This window comes from Rhinoderma darwinii, chromosome 9 (genome assembly GCF_050947455.1).
Source record: "Rhinoderma darwinii isolate aRhiDar2 chromosome 9, aRhiDar2.hap1, whole genome shotgun sequence".
Classification (NCBI taxonomy): Eukaryota; Metazoa; Chordata; class Amphibia; order Anura; family Rhinodermatidae; genus Rhinoderma; species Rhinoderma darwinii.
The window spans coordinates 59,270,027-59,290,482 of NC_134695.1; the positions used below are offsets into that span (position 1 = coordinate 59,270,027).

At 45.1% G+C, this 20,456-nt stretch overlaps 1 protein-coding gene across 1 annotated transcript in view; it reads left to right on the forward strand.

The window, feature by feature from the left end:
• Positions 1–1,573: 1,573 nt before the first annotated feature.
• Positions 1,574–20,456, forward strand: part of SYT9 (synaptotagmin 9) — a 156,940-nt gene continuing 138,057 nt past the window's right edge. Inside the window, exon 1 of the mRNA XM_075837783.1 lies at positions 1,574–2,630. Within this exon, the coding sequence (XP_075693898.1) occupies positions 2,483–2,630 (148 nt within the window). The 5' untranslated portion in view covers positions 1,574–2,482. The remainder of the gene's footprint in view (positions 2,631–20,456) is intronic.

Sequence of the window (20,456 nt, forward strand, 5' to 3'; positions counted from 1 at the left end):
TAGCCCTAGCATTACCCGGAGTGAAGAGCCACTGTAAAAAGCACTATGGAGCCAGACCAGGTAGATCGTGGTCACACATTGACCTCAATGAGTCCCATGTAATATAACATTTTTAGGGCCACCTGCGGATACTCAGATATTGCAGTGTGTATTGATTTCATTCTATGATCAGGGGTCAGTGCCGTGGTAAATGATTGAATACCCAGATATAGCTAAGAAAAAAGCCCTTACAATGTATATCCATAACAATTGTCTCTCTGCTTTCCAAAGATCCTAAATGGAATATAAATCTGTATCCTTATATGTAGTTACCTTCCACCGTCCATCTCTATACTATCTGCCCAAGCATCAGCCTTCACTCTTGGCCAGGGAATCTGTTCATGAACAAGGAGGATCAGGCTGAGCAGTGCTATAGGTTCTGCCCAGATTTAAAACGTGCTTCAGTACTGAAAGAATTGAAGGGTGGGTGTTAGTATTAACTTCTCTACCAACATCTCAAGTATATCCTGTCATAAAAGTTCTGGAAACTCTATCACTTTATTTATGTTCCCCAAAAAAATGCCTAATTGTTGCTGGGTAGTGACATGACGTCCATTTATAAATGATGTCACATGCCCACAGTGGCCAATGGACACAATATCAAATCACCATGACAGGAATGTCTGCCATGGTCACGTGATGTCACAATGAACATTATGTCACTTCTTGGAGGGACAGTCTTTTTTAAGTGAATAAGTACATTTTTATTTTCCTACAGAATTCACAGTAAAGTTTTTTTTTCTAAATTCTACTAAATCTCGGAATTCCCCTATAGGGAGGATTAAACATCAAATCCTTAGCTGATAACATTCACATATATGTGTATAATTGTTTCTGTAATTCGGGGGTCTCCAATTTATAACTCTCTATCTGTTGCAGAATCACAACTCCCAGCATGCAGGAAGGGCATGCAGGGAGTTGTAGTCTCACACCAGCAGGAGAGCCACAGGTCTGCTGTAAATTCTCAGAACTGGAAATGTATTAGGTACAGCAGTGATCAGACAAGCAGAGATTGTCTGATCTTCCCTTTAGTCATTTTATAGAAAAACACAGCAGTCCGCCACTCCCCAGCCTGAAGGGGCTTCTTACAGGAAACAAGAGATTGCATTCATCTGCACAATACAAGAAGAGAATCTAGATTTTAGGTTTAGTATCCCTTTAAGACCTAGGTGCAAGGATAGCCAGCTATTTAGTTCAGCACCACAGCACTGGACAGCGCCTATCCCATGTTAGGTCTATGGAGGTTGAATGAGCTATTCGAGTAGCAGAGTCTACTGGAAGTCCACAACATCTGGAGAACCTCATGTAACCTGCATCTGATTTTCTATATAAAAATTTGTGATATGATGATTTTGAAATTTGTCCAAAAATTTTTTGATTGTTCATTTGCATTAATAAAAAAAAATTATATGCAGCACTGATTACTGAAGTGCCCAAAGAAGATTGTGGTGGTTGTAGTGAGTGCTATACAAGCAGGCAGCTTCTAGTGCTCAGCTCTGAGTCCCACACCCCTCCTCCCCTTCACATCAGTCTTTGTCAGCTCTCGGCAACACATCCTGCGAACTAGCTCCTACCACACAGAGCACAGGGATCCAGAGAATGGCAGTGCTGGAGGCTGTTACTTCCATCCACACTAATCAGCGAGGCTCTTCTACCTGCAATGTAAAACTTGGAGATAATAGGAGGAACATCTCAGAAGTCTAAGGAGACTTGCGTTGCAGTTGGCATCTCAGATTGTATCTGCCTCTTTACTCCTGGTATTTGTTAGCGGTAGAAAACACACTTTAAAGGATTTTCAGTAAATCTACTAGGATGGGAGGGGGAAGATGAGCAGAGCAGGCAGCAGACACTTTCTTCTTCATCTTAGCAGCAGAAGAGGAGGAGCTGGTCCCTTCTGCAAAGTGAGAAAGGTGAACTGGTTTGGTGAGGTCTAAAAGAACGGATTGCACTTCCAAAATCATCTCCAGAAGAGCTTGGTTTGAGCTGTGTTGGGTCCATTTGGGTAGAGCGAAGACCATCTGGATGTGATCTTAGAAGAATTCAGTTCCTGGTGAGGTCTAGGTGTGAAGAAGGCAGTTGAGTGATTCAGTTTAATGGGGTGTGAGCTCAAGGGAGTCAACTGTAGGAGTTGAGGGTTCATTTTGAGGAACATGTGGAGTTCAGATGAGTGAAGAAGTGCTTTATGAAGGTAAAGAACCCTTATAGAAAACTGAATACGAATAGTTGGATTGGGTGGGATTTTTTGTGGAAACATCTAGGAGAACTTCAGTTGGGTGTGATCTTAAAGGGGACAAGAAGGTGTGGATGTTGATCTCAGGAGACAAAATTATAGCCACTCTGTGAGCCTTCACAGTTTGCCCTCTCTGCCAACCTCGGTGGAGAGGGGTAGGGAGAGATATAGCAGAGCATCAAGCTCCTGGGTTTACAAGGATGGTGGTAGGAAATGCCTGGAGACAGGGAGCAGGACATCTGCATGAAAGCACTGTCATTGGTGGCGGACCTGTGCAGTAGTGGGATTGTAGAAAACGAGAACTGCTTGGACTTCATCTACTACCGGATAGACAGAGCCAGACCTCGTCTAAATGACTCAGGTAAACTTATTCAAGTCTTATATATTAAGTCACGAAACCTAAATTATACTATAACTGTCTTCTCCAATCCAGACTTGATGCTTTCTGGAAGTGACGGGACTATAAGTTCCAGCATGTTGAGAATTGAATTTCCACAACTTCTAGAAAGACACAATTGTCTTCCACTATAAATCATCTATATAGTATGAACATGCTCGGGTATATATGTCTCCTGGTCATCTAGGAGTGATATATCTCAGGATAGTTACAGTAGATCACCCTTGTCTTTGCTCCTAATGTTTGATTTATTTCTCTCCTTCTATTTGCTGGTTGCAGGGTGAGGAATCTACATTTTAGCTTCTAGCATCTCAAACATCATGTTCTGTGCATTAACTAATTGTTTTGCATTTCTGAGTAATCCAGGCATATTTGAAATGAGAAAAAAAATCCTTTTTGCAAATCTGCTGGACAGATCTGTTCAGTGTATGAATCCAAATTAAGTCAAATTAAGCATAGAAAGTAGAATATCCCTCATAACGTAATGCTCCATGTTCAAAACCAATTAACAATATCACCATCATTGCAATTTAGAGCCAGGATCTTGCCTCATAATATTTGTGAATATTTGCCATAGGATTGGTAACAATGTTTCAGCTGGATGCTTATCAGATGGAGTAGGATGTATTGCAGTAAACTATGGCATGCAACACTTTGTCAATTAAGTTGAGCAGCCAGCAGTAAACATGGCACAGTTGGCACTAGTGAAAACCGTTCCTGAAACTTTGTTGGCATGTGTGTGATAGTCATAGAAGATGAACATGTTTGTCCTTTAAAACAAGATGGTAACAGTATGGAAAATAAATCTTATATTAAAGGGGATATCTAACTTTTACAATCCCTTTTTGTTAGAAGGGTCCCCCAAAAATAAGCTGATCACATTATGTCCTGCTGCTAGGAACCCCCAGCAATCAGCTAGGATCTGCCAGTGTTTAATTTTTCTGCAGCGCCTCCACAGGTAATATGAAGGATTACATAGTTCCTATTAAAGGACGGTCGGTGTAATGCATTGATATGCCATGTTCTCGAGAGCGAAGGACTCTTTTTGTAGCTGATCTCCACACCAGATGAATGTTGGAGTTCACAAATGACGGATTCACCTCCATTTACACATAATGCCCAATAACATATTTCAACATTTTTTTTTTTTTATACCAGATATCCTCTTTAACATATACCAGATATACTGTCACCTAGTCTATAAGCAGCAACTGTGGGTCCATGACAAGGTTTCCATAACTCCTAATGATGACAGTAGAGGGGGAATGTGCAGACAAGACCAGTATCTCAGTGCATACAAGGCTGATAGTACCTTGCATTCATTTGGTGGATCCTTAGGCTAGTGGTGGGATATTTGAATTTGAAAAATACTTCACTAAAAGTAGAGTTACCATTTGAATAATAGTATAGTAGGGGCTTATTAGGAATAAAAAAAGATATTTAGCTAGACCAATTGTTTCAACTATACCAAACAACCATGAGAACTGTATTTTAAGCTCCACCCACCTCTTAAAAACCACTCCCCCGAGGAGTACAGTGAGTGTGCATTTTTTTCTTTCTGTCATTTTGTATTGGTCATCAACTCACCAATGTCAGTAGAAACAAAATTCATCTTAGAATGGTCCATGGTTGGATGTGCTTCATAGATAGGTTTAAATCTATGTGATCTCTAATAGGACTTTTGGTCAGATACCAGATGTAAAAAAACAAAACAAAAAACAAACTCTGTATGTGTCTGTATGAAATGGGAGATATAAAGAGGTACAGTAAGGTCAAATGCAACTCTATGGGTGTCCTACTACGGCTTTGTAGAACATGGCGCAAAAATTTGGCCATGCGCACGACAATGTGGCACGCTCCAACAGAGACATAAAAAAATAAATACCACAATCCAATGCAAGGCCCTAGCTGCCATCATTCTCTTTTTAGTAGCAAGAAGAGCCCTTCTCCTGAGTGTAAATGACAGCTGTTTCTTAACAAGAACAAGAAAGTGTCACCCATGGCCATGCCCTGTTACTAAGAAAAAGTATGACTAAAGATGTGTTCATTGCTCCTAATGTTGAATACACAGTTTACAATGAGAGTTTCTGATGCAACTTACTAAACAGGGAAAGCCATCTTTATCATTTTTGCATCCCCACATCTGCTGTGCCATGCTGCATCCCAGCATGTGGTAAATACACATTAAACAGATGCAAACATAGTGATTATTGATCCTTATGGCTTGTATATCCTGTATACACACTACAACATTTTTCCAGTGGATAATAGACAGTACTTACCTATTTCCATGTGTATTGAGGCTGCATTCAATGTAGGGATCAATGTTATCAATAGTGTTCTTGTTCAATGCTATTTGATCTGCATTTACTACAAGCATCGATGGTCCTGAAGCTTAAAACACATTGAATGTGCATTAGGCACGCACTACAAATCTTTAAGCATCGGATGTCTCATTCTGGGTTGAATGTCACCGGATGGCACGTTTTATTTGGTAACTGGAACAGGTCAATCAAAAATAATAAGCATTTAGCTCTCCAATATGCTACAGGCAGTGCAATATAATATGGAGCAGTCCAGAAATCAAAGAGTCTGATCTATAAGATCTCTCCTTACAAATTTGATGTCCTGCATTGTCTATGTGTAATACCACAGATGAGCTTTCTTATACCAAAGTTGCCCATAGAAATTTCGACGGGATCCGCCAGCTATCTAATGTGTATGGGAGCCACCCAACTCTCCCCCGACAGCAGATGTCGGGGGGAAAGAAGGATCAGGCATGATGGATTTCAAAATGCCCGATCCTTTGTTTGCACGCGAGATAAACCACTTCCAAAGGTGTCTGGCAGCGGTTTATTTCCCTCTCCCATTGAAATTAACATACACGCTGGGCCAAGCATGCATGTTTACAGGTGTAATGGGAGAAATAACTATCGGCCAAGCGAGTATTTGGACTGCAGTTATCAAATGTGTATGGCCACCTTAACAGTTGTAGGAATTTTTTACTTTATTATATCACTATTACTCAACAGTTCCAATAGCATTTCATCACCTTTAGGTTCATTTCAGATGGGCGTAAAATGATGAAATTTTAGGACCCGTATTATGGCTGTAACATGCGGCCATAAAAGCCACATCCCCTTCAGCTAAACCGCACCTCCTTTTCTCGCTACTTTCAGAAAGTGGTCAGTAAAGTAAAAACACGCAAAGTTGTGTGCAAATTTGCCACTTTTTTTTATGCCAGAAAACAGGTGTAAACCTTTTGACCCCCCCCCCCCCCTCTTATAGATTGTTTAGGTCAATCAGACATTTACTATGTCTGTACTAGAAGAAGTGCCCCTCAGGCCTTATTCAGAAGGGCATATAGTACCCATAAGAGATCTCTGGTGCTGTAAGTTTCGGGCCTGTAGAGCTGCGGGGGCTTGAATGTTACATCCGGGATACGGACAGTTAAATACAGGTGCAACACGCCCATCTGAATGAGACGTTACCTTGTTGAAGTGATTCTCTGTGGGATTATTGTCAGTAAATCTTCTTAATTGTAGCCCAGATGACCGCTTTGTATAACTATATCTCTGTTTTTATTGGAATCAATGGCTCACTACTCATCGTAATCCTAACTTAAAGTTATCCAAAAAAATCTAAGATTTAAAATCTAGATAAACATGAAGATTGTCTGGTTTTCTGTCTTAGTAAAGATCCTACTAGGGAATTCTGAGTTAATAGTGGAGGGTCCTCTGTTCAGGACCTTAATGTCTTATCCAAAGTGGAGAGCGGCTACAAAAAGCGTATGGAGGACCCAATATATGTCCGTCACTGTTCCCTCCAAATGCAGGGTATGGAATATTTAACGCTGTCATTTCCAGATCGCACAGCTTAGAGGGAACAGTGATGTCCGTGCATTATACAGACAGCCCATCGATATGAAGAAAAACCTGCAATGGTGCTTTAGTGGAAGGGTGGACTTTCTGTTGGGTTCCTCCACAGTTTACAGCACATTATTGAGGGTCCCATTAGCAGTACAACCTGTGATGAGCTTCTCGTTGGGAGAACTACCTAACAAGAAGAGAGTGTCCTTTCCACACAACTTGTATAATTTCCAATAGAGAAATATAAAAAATTTTTGGGAGTTTGTAAATCGTTGATGTTCAAGGGTGCAGATAGCTTAGACCAGGCAACAACCCTTCTACCTGATCTCAGAAATTTGGAACGCTTGGGAGACCTAATGTCTAGTTTTCCAGTGTTTTTTGGGTAGGACCTAGTTAGGGCATGATGAGATAATAGATGAGGATGCCCAGATTGGTTTCCACTTCACCAGCCAGATTTTGCGGACCAGTTGCAGCACTTCACATGATCAACCTTAATCCAGTTGGGGGGAGTATAACAACCACTGTGTCCTTCTAAAGTACTAACATTACACTCCTATGTCTAAATGGAACATTTACAATAATAAAAGGAAATCACTATTCATGTAATTCTCCAATACATTATTAAAAACAGCTTTAAAAGTCATGGTTCAACTTAAAGGGCTGGTCCAAGACTAAAAAAAAGTTCTGCATTTTTTTTCCCGAAAACAGCGCCACTCTTGTCCATAGAGTGTGTCCGGTATTGCAACTCAACCCCATTCAATTAAGCACCTGCAATACCAGACATAGCCAATAGACAAGAGTGGCGCTATTTCAGTTTTTGTCTTGATACTGTAAAACTTCATGTGATCTGATTTGCTACAGAAGGTTTCATTCCTGTTCTCCTTTTAGAAATACTCAGTCATACATTAGATAACAACTGTCAAGAAGGTGTCGAAACTCAATTTCGCAAAAGTTGCATTATCTATAGTCAGTCCCGCCCAATCAATCTTTACTTTGTGCCACACTGTATCCAGTTTTACATTATATTAGATGCAGGATTTCAGGGGTAACATCATGAATGCTTCCTGTCTTTGGGGAGATCACATAGCTAGACTCGTGGCACATGAATTTGGGCAATGAAAAGATTATTTAGCAATTTGCAACAAAAGACAATTCTTCGCCACTGTAACACCGTGCGATCTGCAGACAATGTTTAATCAGTTAAGATGCGGAGCTAAAATTGGCACCAGGAATATGCACAGTGTAAATTCTGCCGCTCATTATTAAAAACCTGTCAAGTCAAACATCCTCTTCCCCTTTCACTGATAATCCAGAACATGATTCTCCATCATTTATCTTACCCCTGCTGTAAAATGAATGACATTTTGTACAACCTCAGTATTACAGATAGAAAACCAAGACTGACAAGCGCTCAGACTGACCCAGTGCATCATTAAACTGCTGTGTTCCCATCACTGTGTATATATGTTATGGGTAATATTAGTTGGATGATATTAGTCAGCCTGGAACGGGGAATGAAACACATTCAAGGGTTCTTTAATGAAGGATTTAAAGAAACACTTCAGGCAAATTGACAAACTGTGCTATGTCTAGTGGAGAGCCTGAGTGGGTGGAGCATGACCCCAAACAACCCCAAAGTGAGAAGCCATGCACATCCCCTGCACTAGGTATAAAACAGTATATGAGTTTTGTCCAAAAAGATCAGAGGACCTGTCACCTCTCCTGACATGTCTGTTTTCGTAAATAATTGCATTACTCGTGAAATAATAATTCTGGAGTATATTTTCTTAAAACTCTGTGTTGTGCCATTTCTCTGTTATCCCTGCTGGAATTGTCAGCTGGGTGTTACCAGTTGGGGGCGTATCCCTTCATAGACTGACAGTATCCAATCAGTGTTGACAGAGAGAGACTGTGCAGGGACACGCCCCTCTGACAAGGGGAATGGTAACACCCAGTTGTCAATTTATTCAGAGGAATAACAGAGGCACAACACAGAGCTCTAAGAAAAGATGCTCCAGAATTGTTATTTCATGGGAAATAGGAGTATTGACTAAAACAGACATGTCAGGAGAGGTGACAGATCCTCTTTAAATAGTCACAATGGATCATTTAAAATCATTCTCCAGACAGAATTAAATGGATTTAGCCCCATCCCATTTAGTTTTATGTCCCCTATTTCTCTAATTTTATTGAATTGGATGGTATGCTCCCAGTAGGTTAACCACCTGTCCCAGTATTTAGTGGGTGGGCTGCTGAAAGCGGGTGCCGCATCCCCATCACCTTCTAAATACATATATTTACATATGTACATATACATATAAAATATTTCATGAGGTCTGCAAAAACATTTATCATAAGCGGGTGACAGATGTCAAGAAGGAAGCTATTTTTGGGTGTTGCTGTATGCATGTGCCCCGGCAAATTACAGCTACATACAACCACCAACTGTTTTATTTGAACGTGGAAATAGTGTTTTACATTTATATACCTCCAATTTCATACAGAGGTATATGGAAGATTTTCTTGTATAAATTGTATACATTTTCTTGTATAAATTGTGGAAAGAAAAAAAATGGTGGCATGCTCCAACATATTCCGCAGTGCTGTACAGAGTTTGTTCTCATTCACTGTCCCCATTGGGGCTTACAATCTAAATTCAATAAAAGATCTGAATAAAGACAAAGACACTGAAGTTCAGCAAGGATTTATTTCTTTAGGTTTTAATCACATATTGAGGAGAATCACAGCAGTTGTAGCATGTTGTCTGTCTTTAATTCAGGTCATGGTTATATTTACAGAGTCTTAAAGACAAGATCTGTTAGTAAAGATTACTACAATGATTGGTCTCCAGATGGTATCCAGAGTCCGGTATTGACAAGTATTGTTGTAGAAAGAGATGATTATACATTATTGATGGTTGTAATAGTTCCTGTTATTCACCATAATCATTGAATAAAGTCCCTCTTCTTCAAGAAGCTTCAAACTACTATCATAAAACAAATGAGTGTCCACTCTTAAATGCAAAAATAAGTCCAAAATTGTATACTGATTTGTTAATATATCTTCATAGCGGCTGGAGCTCCATTTTCTGATGCAGAGCTCTAAATCCCCTGCATAAATGCTGAGTTAAAGAATAAAATTCTGGTTGCTTGTAGCCACCACTAGGGGGAGCTTAGGAGCTTACTGCATACTGACTTACTGTATACTGTACATTGAATTCATTAATACTGTCCCGACATCCCCCGTTCATGTACAACGGAAGTCTGAGGGGGAAGTATAGAACAAGCTCTCCAGCTGAGCCCGCTCCATATGCTGCGGCTGTCAGCTATGTATTACAACTGATACCCTGCTCTAACGGCCGGGATCAGAGATAACTCCGATTTTGGACGATTAAAGGGGTTTGCTCATTAGGAACATTTATGGCATATCCACAGGACATGCCATCTGGGACACGCACCTATCTCTAGAACGGGGCCGCCTAAACCCTGTTCTACCTTTCACGGTTCCCGCTGCCTCTTCCGACCATGTAATCATAAAACAGCGTAGCTCGCTGAGCTACGCTGTTTCCATAACTTCTATAAAAGTCAATGGCAGTTACGGAAGCAGTGTAGCACGCAAGCTACGCTGTTTTTGTCATTTCCATCCCTGTAATCTGAAAGTGGCCCGGGAGGCAGCGGGAACCAAGAAAGGTAGAATTTGATTTAGGGGGTTCTAGGGATAGGTGTGGGTCCCAGGGGTCGGACCTGAATCTATATGACATTGGCCCCCCTGTTACGTGATCGCGGTGTGCCAATGGTTGTCATCGCAGCATAGAGGCCTAATAAAGGGCCCCACGTCTGCCATCTTTGTCCTCCTTTTAAGCCCTGCCAGGCGCAGGGCTTAATAGGAGAAAAAAAAAGCACAATACACTGTAATACATAAATATTGGAATGAATGCATGCTCAAATCCCCTAGTGGGACTACAAAAAAATATATAAACATTAAATAAAGTTTTTGTACAAAAAAATAGTAAAAGTTAAAAAAAACCACCTTTTTCCTCCTAAGGTTATGTTTGCTACATAAAACATAAACACAATTGATATCACCGCATCTGTAAAAGTCGGAAATATTGTAATATTATTCATCCGACCCGATGAACACTGTTAAAAAAAAGAAAAAACATGCCAGAATTGCTATTGTCACCTTGCCTCACGAAAAAAATGGAACAAAAAGTGATTGAAAAGTCGCATGTGCCCCAGTATGGTATTAATATAAACCACAGCTCGCCTCACAAAAAACAAGCCCCCGCCCAGTTCCATTGTCGGAAAAGTTTATGGGTCCTAGAATATGACAACACAGAACAATTTTTTTTTTTTAACAAATACTTTTTATTTTGCAAAAATAGTAAAACATTAAAAAAATTAGAAAAACACCCCCTTCACTGCTCTTGGGTGGACCAGCACTGATGAAGTCATGTCTAATGATGTTTGCACAGACGTGTAGCTAGAGGCGATAATGGGGCATAAGCCCCAAGTGTTGAGTGCCCAAGAGACCACCAACAAGCCACACTACCCTGGCCAGGGTATTGAGATACAGGGCTAGAGAACAAAAAAAATAATCTTCGCCCCAAGTGAAGAAAAACTTTGCAAAACTTTTTTGCCAAGTACAATAGAAATTAGATTATTGTTCCAATACTAGTGGATGGCACTAACAAAAATTGACTTTTTGGGGTCAGATTTGGCCACACTTTGCCTGCTTAGCTCCTGTCCATTCCTGATATGTGGATAATGTACTAAGTGCCTTGTTTATTCCACCTTTGTAGCTTTTAAAGTGCTACTGTATGGTCTATCACATATTGATCTCCAAAGTCTCAAGAGAGTGAGAATGAACCTACTTACAGGAAGAGTTTTTCTTCTTCTGTGAGTTAATTGGCCAATGTTTCGTTGAGGTTTTTCTATTTGCATCATCTAGATCAATAGATATATTTATATAAAAATCAGTCAATTAAGTTAACATAAGGATATGTTCCCCAGTATTCTTTATTTAGTAGACGTGGAATTAACATGAAGAGAGTCAAGTGTGTGTCTACGATAGATAGATAGATAGATGATAGATAGATAGATAGATAGATAGATAGATAGATAGATAGATAGATAGATAGATAGATAGATAGATAGATAGATAGATAGATAGATAGATAGATAGATAGATAGATAGATAGATAGCCAACCAACCATGTGGCCTCCAGAAAAGCAAAATGGAGCCAAAATGGCATGTCAATTACTTTGCATTGCTGCCGCTTCTGACATGTCTGTTTTAGTAAATACTTGTATTCTCCATGAAATAACTATTCTGTAACATCTTTTCTTAGAACTTTGCGTTGTGCTGATCCTCTGTTATTCCTCCTAGAAATGTATGCATAAATTGACAACTGGGTGTTACCATTCCCTTGTCACAGGAGTGTGTCCCTACACAGTCTGATATTGTCAGCACTGATTGGACAATGTCATACAGTGTAACTGGTGCAACCTTCTGATTAAAAAAAATTAATTACATTATTTTTACGTTTAGAGATACAGCTGCTTTGTTTCCTGTATACAGATCAGCTGTATCTTGCACTGAATTCCATATCTGTCAGATCAACGACACTTACAAGCTCAGTGACAGCGGGTCCTATGTGTCTCTAACACGGAGGATCCACCTGTTATTGATCACATCTAAGTTATGAACTTAGGCTACATTCACACGAGCGTATAGGATTCACGCGCGTGAAAAACGCGCGTGAATCTGGTCCGTTATGCATCAGTGTGCTTGCGAGGGGCATGCGTTATTCACGCACTCGCAAAGCACATCTTTTTTTTTTATCATTATTATTATATTCAATTGAATTGATGCGTAAATCACGCACAGCACACGGATGTGCATCCGTGTGCTGTGCGTGATTTTCACGCACCCTTTGACTTCAATGGGCGATAGGTGAGTGAAATCTCCTGCATGTGTGAACGGCCCCATTGAAATCAATAAGTCCGTGTGCAGCACATGATTTTCCTGTGCAGCACACGGACGTTACACCCATTCGTCTGAATGAGCCCTTAGATGTGATCAGTAACAGCTTGATCCTGCGTGCCAGAAACACACAGGACCTGCTGACACTGAATCCGTCATGACCTGCCTAGGTAGAGTCGTGTGTTAACCTTAAACCATACTATCCCCCACCCCCATTTAGTAACGACACATGACACCGAGGTTGGATGTGAAATGGCCACAGCAGCCGTTTATTAATTTCACAGTTTTATAAAAACAATTTAAATCCGAACCATTCGGATAACTAGTTAGGAATCCACCAGAGAATTCCTCCTAATAATTCACATGACCCAACATGGGTCAGAATCATAAATAACAATTAAACGTTAACATTAACCCGAGCAGAGGAAGTCCTTGAAGCCCCTTCAGATGTTCCTTTCAAGAACACACCGAATTAGCCATCTGCAAACCACTAATTACCTCCAGCCGTAAACCAGCTCGGAAGCACCGTTCACCTCTGCAGATGGCTCCAACCACTAGAAGTCCACTTCAAGGGGATAACACCCGTTGAAGCCCTCAAGTGATATACCGACCACTAGAAGTCCACTTCAAAGGGATAACACCCGATGAAGCCTTCAAGTGACATACCTTCTACCAGAAGACCACTTCAAAGGGATAACACCCGATGAAGTCTTCAACCATGTACCTTTTTTGGGGGACGCATACCCCCGATGCGACCCCCCCACCATTTTGTACTGACTGGCCTCAAGGACTCCCCCCGCCAGCTGCCATGACAACAGAACCTACTCCGGAAAAAAGAAAAACATGTTAAATAAACACACAAAATAAAACACAACGCTCATATACGGACGTACAGAAGACCTAAGGAGTAACAAAACAAGGGTGGGAGGGTGGGAGCTTTGCTTCTTGTGTATTACTCCTCCCGCTGCTTCCGGCTCAATGCCGAGAAACAGCGGGAAGCGCAGTAACGGCCCCCCCGTCCCCCCTAGCTCCTCCCCGTCCCTCCTTCAGCTCCTTCACCTTTCCCTCACCTCTTAACATTAACCCTTTCCCTACCAGGACGGTCATGTCGGCTTCCCTCAAGCCTGCAGCTGCGTCCAGCCTCTTCTTGACCTGCCTAGGTAGAGTCGTGTGTTAACCTTAAACCATACTATCCCCCACCCCCATTTAGTAACGACACATGACACCGAGGTTGGATGTGAAATGGCCACAGCAGCCGTTTATTAATTTCACAGTTTTATAAAAACAATTTAAATCCGAACCATTCGGATAACTAGTTAGGAATCCACCAGAGAATTCCTCCTAATAATTCACATGACCCAACATGGGTCAGAATCATAAATAACAATTAAACGTTAACATTAACCCGAGCAGAGGAAGTCCTTGAAGCCCCTTCAGATGTTCCTTTCAAGAACACACCGAATTAGCCATCTGCAAACCACTAATTACCTCCAGCCGTAAACCAGCTCGGAAGCACCGTTCACCTCTGCAGATGGCTCCAACCACTAGAAGTCCACTTCAAGGGGATAACACCCGTTGAAGCCCTCAAGTGATATACCGACCACTAGAAGTCCACTTCAAAGGGATAACACCCGATGAAGCCTTCAAGTGACATACCTTCTACCAGAAGACCACTTCAAAGGGATAACACCCGATGAAGTCTTCAACCATGTACCTTTTTTGGGGGACGCATACCCCCGATGCGACCCCCCCACCATTTTGTACTGACTGGCCTCAAGGACTCCCCCCGCCACCGCGAAACAGGCCTTGACCACCTTAAGCCTGTGAGTTCCTCCACACCACCACCGCCCTTTCTATGCCTTCTGCTATAGCCAAGCTCCAAATATCAATGCCAACCTCGGTCAGATGAACCCCGTCACTCCTCCAGAAATTCCCCAATCCTGACTCCAAATCCCTATGCCTCACGCAAATGCCCCCGTTCTTTGCCACAAAACGGGACACCGCCCGGTTAACTTTTATCCGAGCCTTATTGACTCTCTCCACCGATCTAGCTAACCGCCAATGCTTCCTTGGGACTATGTCCGACCACACTACCACCAACTTGGGATAAGATACCCACAAACACAACAAATCATGTTTGATATCCCGCACCAACTCACGAAAAGGGCGGACTCCTAAGTCATTCCCACCCACGTGCAACACTAAAACCTCCGGAACCCTATCAAGCCGCACATATGTCTGGAATTCCGCCAACACCCTGTTCCACGACATACCTCTAAACCCCAGCCAATGCACAACCGCATCCTGTCGCGGAATGCGCAACTGGCGACCATCCGGGCGGACGTCCGCCCTCAAAGCCCCCCAGTGCACGTACGAATGACCCATCAACCACACCAGACAAGGAGGCGAATCTGAAACGGAAAACACAGTTAGGCACCACCATATAACATTTGCAAGCATAAACAACAAAATTACAACATATGGGGGCGGACATAGGACTTAAACCTTTTAGACTCCCAACGACCAATACGCCTCACCCCCTCATCATCCAACCCCCAGCGCCCTGCTTCCGTTGCTGCGCCAATCCGGAAGGAATGAGATGAATATGAGCCTGCCGCAACCCCAACCGCCGTCAAACATTTTTTAAAAACAGCTCCAAACTGAAACCTGGACAAGAACGACCCGTCCACATGACGTAACAAAGGCAAATCTGGAGACCCCCTGTTTTTTGTAAAACCCCGCATGCACTCTACTGGGCACATGACCGACCCCGGGAGAGCGGACAAAACTATCAGTTTTCCCTTCCCTAATTGGTCAGTTTTTGATCTACGCAACCATACCTCCAACCGATCTGCAAAAAGGCTCACCTCCCCAGATCTCAGCCCCCCTGCCTGTTTAGTACTTGGCGACACCAACTCACCTATTCTAAATGCTCCGAAGAACGCCAACGAGAAAGCCAACCGAAACAAATCCATTTCATCTGAAGAACGACATACCGATGCCAATGAACCGCCCAACAAGCCCAGCAAAGCAAACGACACCGGCCTTCTACTATCCGCCTCCACCCTACCTCTGCGCAACCCCTTCAAAGCCTGCGATACCAGAAATTCCTTCGATACATCCCGCAAGCCCCGCAACTTAAGCCCAAACGCCACCGCGGATATAAACCGGTTCACCTTCGCTACTGAAAACCCCCCCTCCCAGGCATCCCCTAACCAATACAAAAGTGCCACCAACCTGTCTCTATCCGTATTAACATCACCCAACTCTCTTACCCACTCCTCCCACTGCCTCCAACAAGCAGCATAAGCCCTCCACGTCGTGCGCGCCAAAGACCTTTGTAACAGCTGCTCTACGGGACCGATACCAGATCCCATAGATGATCCGGACACGCCAAACCGAGACGTTCCGCTCCCGGGGCCAATTGCCGAAACCGGTCCCACTGCGAGCGAGAAAGAGCATCAGCAACACAATTCCGTACACCCGGGACATGCACCGCCACCACCCACGCGTTCAGCGACAAACACACCAACACTAAATGTCGCAACAATTGAACTACCGGAGGAGAGGACGCCGTGATGTTATTAATGGCAAGCACCACCCCCATGTTGTCGCAGTAAAAACGGACCTTCTTATCCCTGAGCCTGTCCCCCCAAATGGTAGCCGCCACCACGATGGGAAACAGCTCGAGCAGGGCCAGATTCCGCGTCAATCCACTGGACACCCAGCTAGCCGGCCATTGACCTGCGCACCACGGACCTCCCCCGTAAGCTCCAAAGCCACCCGCCCCAGCCGCATCCGTGAAAATATTCAGATCACTCGTATCCTGCGCTGGGGCCATCCATAGCGAGCGACCATTGTACTGGCCCAAGAAGTCATCCCAAACCTGAAGATCAGCTCGGTGCTCCTCCTTGAGCCTCACAAAATGATGCGGCGCCCGCACTCCCGCCGTTGCCGCCGCCAACCTTCTACCAAACACCCTCCCCATCGGCATAATCCGGCAGGCGAAATTCAACTTCCCCAGCAGCGACTGAAGCTCCCTCAGCGACATTTTCTTCCTTCTACAAGCCCGTCGCACCTCCAGCCTCAAAGCACCCAACTTATCCGCCGGGAGCCGACACTCCATTGCCACCGAGTCAATTTCGATTCCCAAGAAACAAATCGTCGCTACCGGGCCCTCCGTTTTTTCCGGCGCCAAAGGGATCCCAAAATCCCTCGCCACCTTCTGCAGGGCATGAAGCAAGTTACCGCAAACCGGCGAACCCCCCGGGCCAACGCACAAAAAATCATCTAAGTAATGGATCAACGAATCGACCCCGGATACTCCCCTCGTTACCCACTCCACGAAGCTACTAAACGCCTCGAAGTATGCACAAGAAAGGGAACACCCCATCGGAAGGCACCGATCCACGTAAAAGGCCCCATTCCAAAAACAACCCAACAGCCGTTGGCTTTCTGGATGCACCGGCAACAACCTGAACGCCGCCTCGATGTCGGTTTTTGCTAGCAGCGCCCCCGGACCCGCAGCCCGCACTAACCCCACCGCCTTATCGAATGAGGTATAAACTACGGAGCACAACTCGTGATCAATCCCGTCATTTACCGACGAACCTTTGGGATACGATAAATGTTGAATCAAACGAAACTTTCCGGGCTCGCGTTTAGGGACAATACCCAAAGGGGACACAACTAAATCTTTCACCGGCGACTCCACAAATGGCCCCGACATGCGCCCCAACGAAACTTCTTTTAACAACTTTTCCGACACGACTTCCGCATGCAAGTAAGCCGATTTTAAATTTCTCCGCGTAACCGGAACCTCATAAGGAGGCGGAGGAATAACAAAACCAACACTAAACCCTTCATAAAGCAACTTAGCTGCCGCCCTATCCGGATACTCATTTAGATAAGGGGCCATCCTTTCCACCCTCACCGGCGACACCCCCTTGACCAGCCCCGTGCTGGTTCCCGGACCTCTTTTTCCGCAGACATTTTGCCGCCCCGTGTGATGCCCCATTACACTCGGAGCACACGTGCTTGAACTTGCACGTGGCCCCGAACTTGCACTGGCCTTCATTGAATTGCCAGCAAAACCCCGCCTTTCCCCCGCCGCTTGGTCCACTCTGACTAGTCTGGCCTCCCTGGCCACCGCTCCCGGGAAAGGGCTGCCTAACCGGAGCCGTAACCCGTAACCAGAGAGCAATATCCTTCTGGTCCCACCGAATCGCCGGCCGAACCGCCTTCCGCTGACGGAATTGCTCATCATATCGCAGCCACGCCTGACCCCCATACGCCCTATGAGCCTCCCCAATAGCATCAAAATAACAAAATAACGCCGAACAATTTTCCGGCGCCTTTTCCCCTATCACACTAGCCAATATGGCGAACGCCTGCGACCAATTAACGAACGTCTGCGGGATAAGCCTATACCGCCGCCGTTCCTCCTCGTCCTTTTTACTCTCATCCCGCTTGCTCTTATCCAAATTGAATTTAGCCAGCGGCAAGAGAGAAAAAATTTCAACATATTCATCTTTCCAGATCCGATCACGCACCTCCTGCTTTAAATGCGCCCCCAACGGACCCTCAAAACAAACATACACCTCCCCCCGAGCACGATCGTCCATGCGCACTCGATCGCCGTCCTTCTGTGCCTCAGTCTGCACCGACACCGCGACCGCCTCTCTAACCGCCACCACAGGACGCGCCTGCAACGATCCCACTTCCCTGGGGCCTTCCCAAACTACCGCAGGGGACACTTCCGTTACTACCGGCGCCGCGGCCCTATCCAGGCGCCCCACCAGCTCCCGTAAGCAACCCACTAAATCTGCCAAACCCGCTCCGTCGCGTCCGCCCGCGCCACTACCGACCCCCGATGCTATGCTAGCAGCCCCCCCGCCGACACCCGACATAAAAATCGCTGGATAAGACAATAATGGAGTTATACACTCACCGGGCTGCACAGGCGCTGTGTTCCCGTCAGCCGGACCATCCTGACCTCGACGATAGACGTCCAGTTCACCTTCCTCCAGTTCTTCTCTCGCCGACGACTGTCCCTCCCAACGACCTCTTCGGAAAGGGGATGAGGACGCGCTGACCGATGGGCCGGCAACCTGCCGCCCGACCGCCGGGACCCAGACTTCCGACCGGACCTGTTGCCTCGACGTCGCTGCAGATCTAGTCGTCCGTCTAGACGATCCTGACGAAGCCTGCCCCCTGGCCGGAACATCACCATGCGGGGCGGCCGTACCTTGCTCTCGACATCTTCCATCTGATGGGGGAGGGGTGACAGGGAGCCCGGCCTGCGACTCCCTGCTTACCGCCGGACCCCGTCGCGGCCTGGGATTCCTGCCAGGACGCAGGGCCTGGGAAGGGGCGGTCCTCCCAGCTGCCTGGCCTGCAGCGTCCGGGATCGGGCTCCCTCTGCGACGCCGTGTCCGCGGGACTACCTCCGGACTCAGGCGCTCTGGAGGTCGGGACCGCCGAGAGGGACGGGTCGACACAGCCTGCATCGCCGTCACCCCTGCTACCGCTCTCTGCCTGCCCAGCGCAGGAGCGGTTGTTGCCGACTCCCCCCCCGCCGCCATAGCCATGCTCGTAGGGGGGCCGGGGGAGGGGAGCCTGTCCCTTACAACAGACCCCGAACGCCGTGCCCGACGTGGCGAAACGGCGTCCGGGATCCGCGTTAATGCAGCCACGGTCTCCTCCAGCCATCCGGGACCGTGGTGCACAGCAGCGGCACGCAGCCGCTCTAAAATCAGGGCCTCTGACATCCTAAAAAGCCGGGCAACGGGGAGCTTTGCTTCTTGTGTATTACTCCTCCCGCTGCTTCCGGCTCAATGCCGAGAAACAGCGGGAAGCGCAGTAACGGCCCCCCCGTCCCCCCTAGCTCCTCCCCGTCCCTCCTTCAGCTCCTTCACCTTTCCCTCACCTCTTAACATTAACCCTTTCCCTACCAGGACGGTCATGTCGGCTTCCCTCAAGCCTGCAGCTGCGTCCAGCCTCTTCTGTGCCGCTGATCTGACGGATACAGGTTTCTGTACAGGATACAGCTGCTCAGGATACAATGCAGCTGTATCTCAAAAAGTTACAATATTTTTTTAATAAAAAGTAATTAGAAAGTTGCACCAAATCACCCTGATACACATTTTTATCTAACACATAGCCTTTAAAGTATATACAGCATTTTAGAACGGCCCTAGTGATGATATCTGAGCATCTGCTGAAATGATGGTGAGGAGTAATGGGGCGATGATGAATGCAGACAGATGGTAACAATGTTAACAATTGTTTTATCACCTTCTTCTCAGGCTTAAAATAGACTTAATCTGTGAAGAACTAAATATAATTCTCACCACAATAAGAGCAGACATGGGTGCAACGTACACCCCCACGTGCGCCAAACACATATCACGCATGTTAAGTAGTCCGCTGAAAAATTCCTCATATCAATATTTGCACACTTGGAAAATCCTGACTTTTATTGAGTCATTAATCCAATGTAAAGTAATCAGTGTATTCACGGGGGAATAATTTATCCATTTACTTGTAGCTGCTCCTATAAGAAAATTATTGACCTGATTATGTGCGGAAATTATCCTGGTTATCAGCAAAGCAATGATCTAATCGCCTGCATCTAATAATGTATGCAGCTCTGCTGTTGTACATTAGGGTGTAATTAGAGAGGCCGTTACCAGGGATGATTAGACACCAAGTATAATGTAGAGAACATAAGTGGAAAACGCTTGACCTGAATGGAGACTTTTTTATGTTCATGCTCATAAGGACTTTTTTTTTTTTGCAAGGAACAACGTGTCTAAGATTAGTCCTGAGATGAAGCCCAACTAAGGCTTCGTTCACATCTGAGTCAGGGATCCGTTCAGGCGTTCCGTCTGACCTTTCCGTCAGCGGAACTCCTGGAACCTTGACTCAAACAGAT